Source organism: Agrilus planipennis, unplaced genomic scaffold (genome assembly GCF_000699045.2).
Source record: "Agrilus planipennis isolate EAB-ADULT unplaced genomic scaffold, Apla_2.0 scaffold3, whole genome shotgun sequence".
In the NCBI taxonomy this organism is placed as follows: Eukaryota; Metazoa; Arthropoda; class Insecta; order Coleoptera; family Buprestidae; genus Agrilus; species Agrilus planipennis.
In genome coordinates this window covers 2,612,535-2,623,082 of record NW_020442460.1, presented here as the reverse complement: position 1 = coordinate 2,623,082, position 10,548 = coordinate 2,612,535, and the positions used below count along the sequence as shown (strand labels likewise).

The window sequence follows — 10,548 nt, the reverse complement described above, 5'->3', positions numbered from 1 at the left end:
CTAGCAAGGAGATCGGGCTGAAACTATAGCTACAAGCTATCCAAGGATGGTACTATAGAATGTCACCTCAAGGTAGGCCTAGTGGCGTCATCTCTTGGTTAGGCCGGAAACTTATCAATCCACCCTCGTAAATATGTTAAGTCAACAGCGCTTATCACAAATTTACTGTTTATCAATAACGAGAGCTACGCAGAGTTGCAAAACAAAAAATTATTTACGTAAATAAAATAAAAATATTAACTGAATGCAAGTGATTTTGTATCGATTAGGTAGCTAGGCATGTAATATGTACATATTACGTACTGACCTCTGTATTAAATAGGGTAAAATGGTTCAAAAAGAAGACAATTCACTTTTTTTCTAAAGTAATTAACCAAAACTTAAAAGTAATGTACAAAAGAGAGATGCACAATACCTAGAAGCATTGTTTGGTGACACGCTCAAATAGAAATCAATAATGCGGCTAAATCTTCCAAGATTTCGAACGCTTAAGAGAAATTGTTTGAAGTTCACTGTTGTGTGAAGTTAATAGCGTTAATTGCAGTAGCACGAATCCCTCGAGGGCTAGCATTCCCAAGATCATTGAATTGTGTAACCCGTCAGGTGGCGTTTCGCTTCTTGTTTGAAATAGTTTTAATACCGCTCTTCTTAGGTACTTAGTAGAAATCAACCTTCATCAAAATCAGATGGTTTCAACAGAATTACCCACGAGTAAAATTCCATTTAAACAAAAACTAGTAGCGTTGAAAACAAAAAAGTGATAAGCAGACGGTGATCGACGTATGGAAGTATAGGTATATAGGAAGTAAATATAAATATTCTTAGGTAATTTACGATAATAGAAGAGTGATACTTAGTTTGTTGTATAACGTAGAGAAGTAAATATTAGGAAGGGAGTCAGACAGGGGTGCACATTGTCACCGCTACTTCTAATCTATACATCGAAGACGCTATCAACATCATTAAAGACAATACAACTGTAGGGATAGATATACAGGGGTAAAAGATTAGTATGCTTAGATTTGCAGTTGATATAGCAGTATTTGCATCTAGCAAGGACGAGTTAGAGATAACTTTAAATAAAATTGAAGCGGTATTGGCAAAAGCGTATTGTATGAAAATAAATAAAAGTAAAACAAAAATACTGGTATGCGAGGAAAGAAAACGTAGGGAAAGAGCGTATATATATATATAAAGATAGGAGACGAAAAATCAAAAGAAGTGGCTGATTTTAGGTATCTAGGAAGTCAGATAAGTCAAGACAGAAGGAATAGTAGGGATATAAAGCNGTGTTTTGAATTTTTTTGGTCAGAATGAATAAGAATGGTTTTGTTGCTTTTCTTTATCAAAATTCGACCAATTCTATGCGACACACATTTAATATATTACTTTGATGTAAGGGGAGACTACTGTTGGGGTTTCTTCAGTAACTAAAGAATCAGGTGGGTAGTTTCGATATACGTCATCGAACAAATCGAAGTATCTCTGTAATAACAAGTTGATTTATATCAAATTGCGGGCAGTATATCGCTGGTGTAGATACCCAGTAAACATTTTTTACTGTTAGGTAATTTTCTGCTACGCTCATGTAACATATATGTAAGATTGTTTATCATATCAGACCTGTTGCCTTCTCCTACTTTCTGTTGTTCTCGATTTATTTGCGGGTCGTAATCTTCAAATTTCGCTTCTAATTCAGTGAACAAGAAAATAGAATTCAATTTTCTTGCGAAACGCGACGAATTTTGTAAAATTCCTCATTTTAGACAGTTATATTTATAGGACTAGCAGCATATTATATGTTATCTTGAAGACAATAATTTTCACATTTGTTGTATAATTTTAATTTCTATTTAAAATAATAATAACTATAAATTTTTAAGTTTATTTTGCTTTAACTAAATAAGTACGTGTTTAGTTGGGAGCTTGAATCCAATTTCTTATGTATTAAATATGAAAAAGTTATATTAAACGATTGAGATGTGATGTTATAGGCGTATGAAGACAAAACTGTGGACAGAAAAGGCTAGAGACGAGAATATATTGGAAACGTACGATGAAACTCAACATGGAAAAGGAAAGACCTCTGAGACGTGGAAAGTTAGTTAAAGAAGTAGAAGCAGGAGTATATAGGGGTAGAGAAAGATGGAAATTAAATTACTGTTTGCAAACAGTTAAAATGTGGGATTTTATAGTTTCTGGAGAATTTATGTGGCTTTACAATTAACTGCTCTTAAAGCGGAACTTACTTATAATTTATTTAAGGGCGTGGAATGTCAATTAATTTAAAGACGCAGTAATTTTGGCGGATCTCTACAGATGGCGTTTACTTCTCTGTATGTGCCTATTTATGAATCTCGCATAATTAACGGACAACAGCTTTGGTTGGTAAGAAGTTTGTCCGAATTTCTGTGGCGTCCTCAGGTAAAAAATAAGTCCGAAATCGCAATTCATGTCTGATAGTATCGATAAAGTGCTGACCGAGAATTTATTGATTAATTAATTAATAATTAGGTTATTAAAAAAAGATAAAACTTACTATTGGCGTGTAACTTCTTCATGGGGTCTACAATGGCGAAAAATCTGTCAGCTGACAGTGCTGTTAGTGTAAAAACGGAGACTCCAACAGAAATGTCCTTCGCAGTTTCGGATATTTTGCATATCAGTTCACCCCAAGGCCACGACTCTAAGGTGTAAACGATCGATGTAAAAGGAATGCTGGTCACAATTACAAGTAAATCTGCAAGCGCTAGTGACAGGATGTACCTGAAAAGAAGAACGTTGACTATTATAAATATGTTAAGTCAACAGCGCTTATCACAAATTTACNGGTAGGTCCGAGGACATCTTCCCCGAGAATCCGACACTACCTAGTCCTACGAACGGCTGTGTGTCTTTTGAAGATTTCTCCTTATCCACGAAAACAAAAAAAAATCTGGACACCTTGTACTTAGTAATTCTTCAATATTTCGAACTATCTCCATGTATTCTTTAGTACCAAATGACTCTACTCTAATCATTTTCCTTCCTAGAGATATCAATTGTCAAAAGGTTCATTTGAAAGCTAAAATAATCAGTTTCGTTCATTAATTTATCAAGCATTGACCTTCATACATTAGCCACCTCATATATTAGACGTTTATGTATCTGCCAGAAAGCTGAAGAATGAAGCGGAACGAAAGCCCGATGCCATTAATTGAATTTTAAAATTGGACATCTGAAAAACTTGCTAATGGATTAAGACCATTCGTTCAAAAATTGGAACACAATCCGGAGATTCCTTTTGCCGATGCATATACATACTACAGGCATGTTTGTGTGTATGACAACTTTTACAAATCATATGGTACGATCGCATTCGTCGTCATGGTCACAAAGAGAGATACTGTTCACGACGGAAACAAGAACATTTCCCTAAAGCCGAACTGTGTCAGTCGTGCCGCAAATATTTTCGAACTTAACTGTGTCATCTCTCTCGTCGAATAGAACGCTAATGTCTGTCATCATCAACATGCATCTGAGAACAAAGAGTTTGTTGAGCACGTGGTGTGCTTTACGACGTCGGCCATGCCGTATAATTTGCAAGAGGAAGCAGGTGATCTAAGGAAATCGTAGCTAACGGACAATAGATGCTCGCTCACTTGACGACGACCACGAAGACGACGACGACAAACGGTCTTGTTTATTAATATTCCTACCTACACTGAACACATGGTAGGCTTTGAGTACGTTTATTTGTTCTTTTGTCAATAAATACTTACTAGTATCAGACTATACCCAATATCGCCATCTTTTGATATTTACTGATAACAATAATTAGTATTTATTTCAAATGATACAAATGAAAAATGGAAAATTCTCTAGTAAATATCAATCTATTCAAGAAAGTGAACCAGAACTTGGTATAAATTACCGGGTGATTTTACCCGGTACCGGATAAACCAGTACCCGGCATTAGGTATGTCGTCATGTCTTTGTTTAGACGGACTTTCAATTAAAAACGCATATATTTATCCATATAGGAGACGAAAAATCAAAAGAAGTGGCTGATTTTAGGTATCTAGGAAGTCAGATAAGTCAAGACAGAAGGAATAGTAGGGATATAAAGCAGAGGATAGCGCAGGGTTGTATAGCCTTTAATAAAAAGAAGTCATTTCTATGCTCGCGAACGGTTAATTTAGAAATTCGTAAGAGATTGTTAAAGGTGTATGTTTGAAGCGGGGCGCTGTAAGGATGCGAAACATGGCCGGTAGGAGCGGCCGAAAATAAAAGGTTAGAAGCGTTCGAAAAGTGGTGTTACAGGCAAATGATGAAGATATCGTGGAAAAGGAAGTTTAGTAATGAAGAGGTATTAGAAGGAATAGAAGAACGGAGGACTTAAACGGATGGAAGTCAATAAAAAGTTAGCGCGATAGGTTGGTAGGACACCTTCTCAGGCATAAAGGTCTAGTCAGAGACATATTAGAGGCAGAAACAGAAGTTAAGAGGAGTAGAGGTAGATCTAGATTAGACTACTGATCGCAAATAGTTAGGGATGTTCTTGTTTTAGGAAAATGCGAATATTAGCTCAGGATAGGAAGGAGTGGAGGTACTTGTCCGACCGGTCTTGATACTGACGACCTTATGATGATGATGATGAATTGACGATAAACGAATATCGCTTTTTATACAGGGCGTCCCGAAATAATCGCATACACTTTGCCCCACGCGATCAATAATAATAGTTCAAATCAAAAAATTTTGTTATTATTTCTTGAAATACTACATGCATACGTATTATTAGTGATTTTTCAAATCAAAACGCTCTTTGCATGTGATAATGAAACAAAGAAACATTTGTTTCTAAAATTATTAAATTAAAAGTACAATTAAATGTTAGATATTGAATACATGGATAGTAGACGAAGATATTTACAACAATAAATAACACAACATTCTTTTCCCTCATTCTTCTTCTACTCGGGCCTGAAGCCTGTTCTTCATCGACTATGCCTCATTCTCTGTCCACTAACTTTTTGGTAAAGGCGAATTATCTCTAGCTTCTTCTCTAACTTTCTGTTTTGCCAAATGTGTATTCCACTCTTTCATCCTATTGTATATCCAATCTCTAATATTGTCCACTTCATATAGTCCTTTTCTATGTCCGCTTCTTTCACTATCCCTAAATTCTTCTTTAATTTTCTGTCATGCCAGATGTGTACATTCCGTTCTATTATCCTGTTGTATGTCCAATCTCTAATATTTTCCACTTCACATAGTCCTCTATACGTCTACTCCTTTCTCTATCGTACAGAGTTTTTGCGAAATACCTTCACATCTACTGTTTCTAATACCCGCTTTGTTTTAACTCCGTTAGGTCTAGTCCTAGTCATGTAGGTCATAATTGGTCTTATGGGACTTTTACATAATCTTTATTTTGTGTTTATAGTTATAAGTAGTGTCGTTTAAGCAATCTATGATTTTGCTAGTTTTCATGAGTTTATTTTCAATATCACTAAAGCCCAACTACTTGAATGGCATCCCATTTTAGAAGCGTTTGATATGTAACATTGCATTACAGGAGATGATGACAATACCGTGTATACAAAGGGATAGAAATGAGTATGTATTGGAAATAGCAGGAGAACAGAAAGCGCTATGGAGGTCAATGTTAGAAACAGGAGAGGTATGTGTATAATGGTAGAATACTTTATGGAGCATGAAGGGCTAGCAAGAGACATATTAGAAGTGCAACATACAAAGAGGCAGGGAATGATGTCTAGATGGGACCACTGTTCACAAATACTTCGTTTTGTTTAGTATTGCCTCACATGTCAACGGACAAATGAGCTAGAGCGTATGTTATATTGCATAAACGGTTAGCTATAGCTTAAGTAAGTACTTAAGACGATTGAGAATTGGGAATTGCTATGAAGCGAGTGGAAAATGTTGTTGCATTTGATAGCTTCAACCAGGAGCAGTTCTACTCTACCTACGCGAAAATTTTTGCTTTTCAATATTGAATTGCCAATACTCAATCAACTATTTCGAAGCGAGTGCTAAAACGAAACATGCGACGTGTCTCCTAGCAACCAGACGACTTTTGTCGAGTGACAGGCGTGATAATTGTGATGTCCTATTAAGCGACATTTCTATATAAACAAAATGCAGAACAGCTGAATATCTGTCATTGCGAAAGAACGTATTTTGAATAAATGACAGTCTAATAAGTAATTTATTTATGATTCCGCAATCCCACAGATGTTCTTTATATCTTTTTAAAATGTATGATGCAAGTGATGTTAAAATCGATTACTCCCACTTCCACAAAAGAGAAGAGTACCTATTTAGTGCACTACGTGACATTTTCTGTTACAGCCAAATGCTCACGGAGTTTTGAATATGTGTACGTTAAGTGCATATAATACAATCATCATCATCATAATGTCTTCAGCCCAGAGACTGGTTGGACGTTTACCTTTACATCTTCCTATCTCGGATCAATCTTCGCATTTCTCGAAAACTCGAGCAACCGACCATCTTTAACAATTTGCGAACAGTAACCTAGGCCTATTCCTTAGTAGGGTAAATAAGCCGATTCTGAATCAGGAGCAACATGTAAGATTGGTCTTAATCTTGAACTGTATCTGTTCAGCCGTATTGAGAATTAATTGAGGAGGAGTGTCTTTAATGATGTTATTTGACTAAATTGACTTACAATTTCGATGTACATAATTATTAAAGACAGCCCAGGTATTCGATGAGGAGTAGGATATAGAATTAATATCTAAAACCCAGCGCATCCACCGGATATGAATTAACACAGAAGAACACACTAGGAACATTATTATTCCAATATATCGAAATAATAATTGAAATTCTGTCACTTTAGCGTTATATATTTTTTTCATTTTAATATGGAACAACAATATTTAATAGTTTCATGAATTCAAATGCTTATTAAGTAGTTATTTGAGATGAGGCATGTATTACTCTGAAGGTCAGTAAATTAATTGACAAGATCTATAGTAATAATAATTAAAGATAATACATAATTTTATGTAAATGATAATTACCCTTCGTTCTTCAAATCATCTTAATAATTTCTACAGTAATACAATTAACGCTTTTGCGGTCATTGTTCGTTAGAAGCGAGGCATTCGTTAAAGATTTTATGCCGTTGCCTTAGAGAACAATTAACCGTTTTCTCTAGGCATCTCTTTAACACCCTTGACTGGTAATTTTTTTTGCCCATAATATTAAAGCTCGAACAAAGAGTTTCACTAATTTCTGTTCTTTTTATGTCAATTCCTATTAACATGTTTATTTCGTTATATTTTAGATAGGGTAGTGAATGCTTTGAGCAATTTGAACATTAATCACATTCCCAGATGTACTTATGAATATCAGCTCATAAATACAAGTACTGTACGAGTAAGAAGAGTACATACAAAAATAAGGGGACTGTAAGTATCGACCGTTGACACCTAGAGGTATGGGCTAACGGTTAAACCATTGCTCAGCAGTTTGGAAAACACCAGACACCGCATTCATCTACCTTGGTCCGAAACGCAATACAAACCCCCAAAAAACACATCCCTTCAAACTTCGAAAACCAGATAATGTCGCGGTTACAGAACATGCCCTGCAAGGAGATGTTTCCCATTTTAAGAGCACTAGAATCTTGACTAACTTGTGAAGTTACTATGCTGGAATCAATCGAAAGGCCATAGAAACCGAGGGGCATAGAGGTTTAGACCATTGCTTAGTATTCAAGAGGACATCGATTCCATTTCGGGTCCTTTTGCCCTGGTCCATTTTTTTCTATGGTTTCCTTGGATCACTTAGACAAATGCTGAAGTAGTAATATTACGTAGATAATCTTTCACTGACTTCCGTCTTCATTTCATCCGTCTCATCTTTCATAACTCAACTACTACCTATCCACTATTCCTCAATGGAAGCTGAATTGGGACTTCCACCACGTACTCCGGAGGGATTGCCCGCCCACCAGCATTAGTAGCTGTGGGAATGGAATAGCCAAAATCCTTAAAAAGTTAGCCATCGAAATACTGAAGCACTCAAGCAGTTTCAACAAAAGGAAAGAGTTCCTGAAGGTGAATACAAGCTGACTATTGATCTTGAGTGGTACCACCATCAAGTGACAGCAACCATATGAAGCATGCGTAGTCAACTGACCCTGTTTCAGTATAACCACAATAATGGACTTGTAAGTCTAAGTATGTCAACCACAGAAGTTAGTGAACGTCGGAGAAACGATTTCACCACTATTCATACCGAAGGAGAAACACTCCTACAATCCTACAACGCGGCTTTTAAGCTCTAATTCCAAGTATTGTTCACATAATAACTATTAATATTTTTAGTGGTGGTACCTATACCTATGTAAACTTGTTTTGAAATCTTTCGTGGAAACCAAGTGTTTTGAATTTTTTTGGTCAGAATGAATAAGAATGGTTTTGTTGCTTTTCTTTATCAAAATTCGACCAATTCTATGCGACACACATTTAATATATTACTTTGATGTAAGGGGAGACTACTGTTGGGGTTTCTTCAGTAACTAAAGAATCAGGTGGGTAGTTTCGATATACGTCATCGAACAAATCGAAGTATCTCTCTAATAACAAGTTGATTTATATCAAATTGCGGGCAGTATATCGCTGGTGTAGATACCCAGTAAACATTTTTTACTGTTAGGTAATTTTCTGCTACGCTCATGTAACATATATGTAAGATTGTTTATCATATCAGACCTGTTGCCTGCTCCTACTTTCTGTTGTTNAATTTTTAGTTGTTTTCTTTTCAAAATGCTATAATATGAAAGATGCTAAAAAGAGACGATTTCGTTTTTTTTTGCTCTTCGCCATGGGGTAATATCAACTTACACAAAAATATTTTGGAGCACTGATTAAAGAAGTTCCCCGACCGCTGTTCTAGACTATAAAGAATCGCAAATACGTAATATCCATTACAACCTGATGAAAACAAAACCCTACTTATGCTGTCTCACAAAGAAAGGTGTATGTACTTATGCTCAAGTGGTAGAAGTTATACATCTGTTTACATATTTATTAAGCCGAAGCATACACAATTATTATTACGTATCATTTATTTAAACAATGATTTTGATTGTAAATGGACAGTTGCCGCTGACTGTTACTGTTGACAGTTGCGAGTTATGCGCACACCTTCAGTCGCACACCAATATACAGGGTGCTTCAAAAAAATGTATACACACTTTAAACTATTGTAATTTTCCCGCTCTACAAGGCTAATGGTATATTTCTTCGCCAGGTGCCAGCATAATCGTCCCTCTATGTTATATTATCAGTTGGAATTTGTAATATCAACATGGGGGACGTACGTTTGAGTTTTGAAGAACGTAAGCAGGTTATTAAGTGGTACTGGAAGTTTGAGAATGTAAATGAAGTTCAAAGACAGTGGAGAAAGGAGTATGATACAGAACCACCTTCAAGATTAACAATTACACGCATACGAGACAAATTCGAAGTTCATGGAACAGTGTGTGATGTGCATAAAGGTCATTCAGGTCGGCCTCGAACAGCTACAAGTGATGAGTCATCAACGGCAGTCTTGGAACTGTTTCAACGCTCTCCTAACAAATCTTCAAGGCAAGGGGCACGTGAAAGTGATGTAAGTGCTAGAAGCGTGCTACGCATTCTGAAGAGAGGCAAGTATCGTGTTTACATTCCAAGGCTGGTGCAACAGCTAAATGACGATGATCCAGATCGAAGGTTGCAATTTTGTGAATGGATTCAGGAGATGGTGATACGTGAACCGGGATTTATGGGTAGCATCATTTGGTCGGATGAAGCCCAATTCAAACTTAATGGAACTGTCAATAGGCACAATTGTGTTTACTGGGGTGAAGAAAATCCTCACATTACAATTGAAAAAGCTGTAAATTTGCCTGGTGTAAATGTGTGGTGCGGTTTGTCTTCAAGGGGACTCATTGGACCTTTTCGATTTGAAGGCACTGTAACTGGTATTAATTACCTAACAATGCTTGCTGATTCCATATTTCCTGCCATTCGTGCATTATACGGTAATGATGATTTTTATTTTCAACAAGATGGTGCTCCGCCGCACTATCACAGGGACGTACGAGCTTACCTGGATCAAAATTTGTCGGGCCAGTGGATAGGACGCAGGGGGCCAATCGAGTTTCCAGCACGCTCTCCAGACCTTACACCACTGGATTTCTTCTTGTGGGGCACAGTAAAAGATGAGGTGTACAAACGTAAACCACGTAACCTAGACATTCTTTGGAATGAGATTCAAGCAGTGTGTAGAGAAATCTCATTGGACGTTTTGATACGATGTACAGAATCTGTGGTGACTCGTACTCAGAATTGTATTGATGCTGTAGGTCACCAATTTGAACAGTATTAACATTTGTTATTTATGTTTCATTTACATTGGACTTTCAGCTTTCTATTTTCCTGAAATTTAACTTTGTAGAACGGTAAATAAATTTTCTATGGAAGTTCAAAGTGTGTATACATTTTTTTGAAGCACCCTGTATAT

At 36.4% G+C, this 10,548-nt stretch overlaps 1 protein-coding gene across 4 annotated transcripts in view; it reads right to left on the bottom strand.

Annotated features, from left to right (window-relative positions):
* Nucleotides 1-10,548, bottom strand: part of LOC108742111 (neuropeptide CCHamide-1 receptor) — a 67,923-nt gene that overhangs the window by 18,275 nt on the left and 39,100 nt on the right. For all 4 annotated transcript variants that reach the window (XM_025980656.1, XM_025980654.1, XM_025980655.1 and 1 more), the window contains exon 3: nt 2,540-2,766. In XM_025980656.1, coding sequence (XP_025836441.1) covers nt 2,540-2,766 — 227 coding nt within the window. The remainder of the gene's footprint in view (nt 1-2,539; nt 2,767-10,548) is intronic.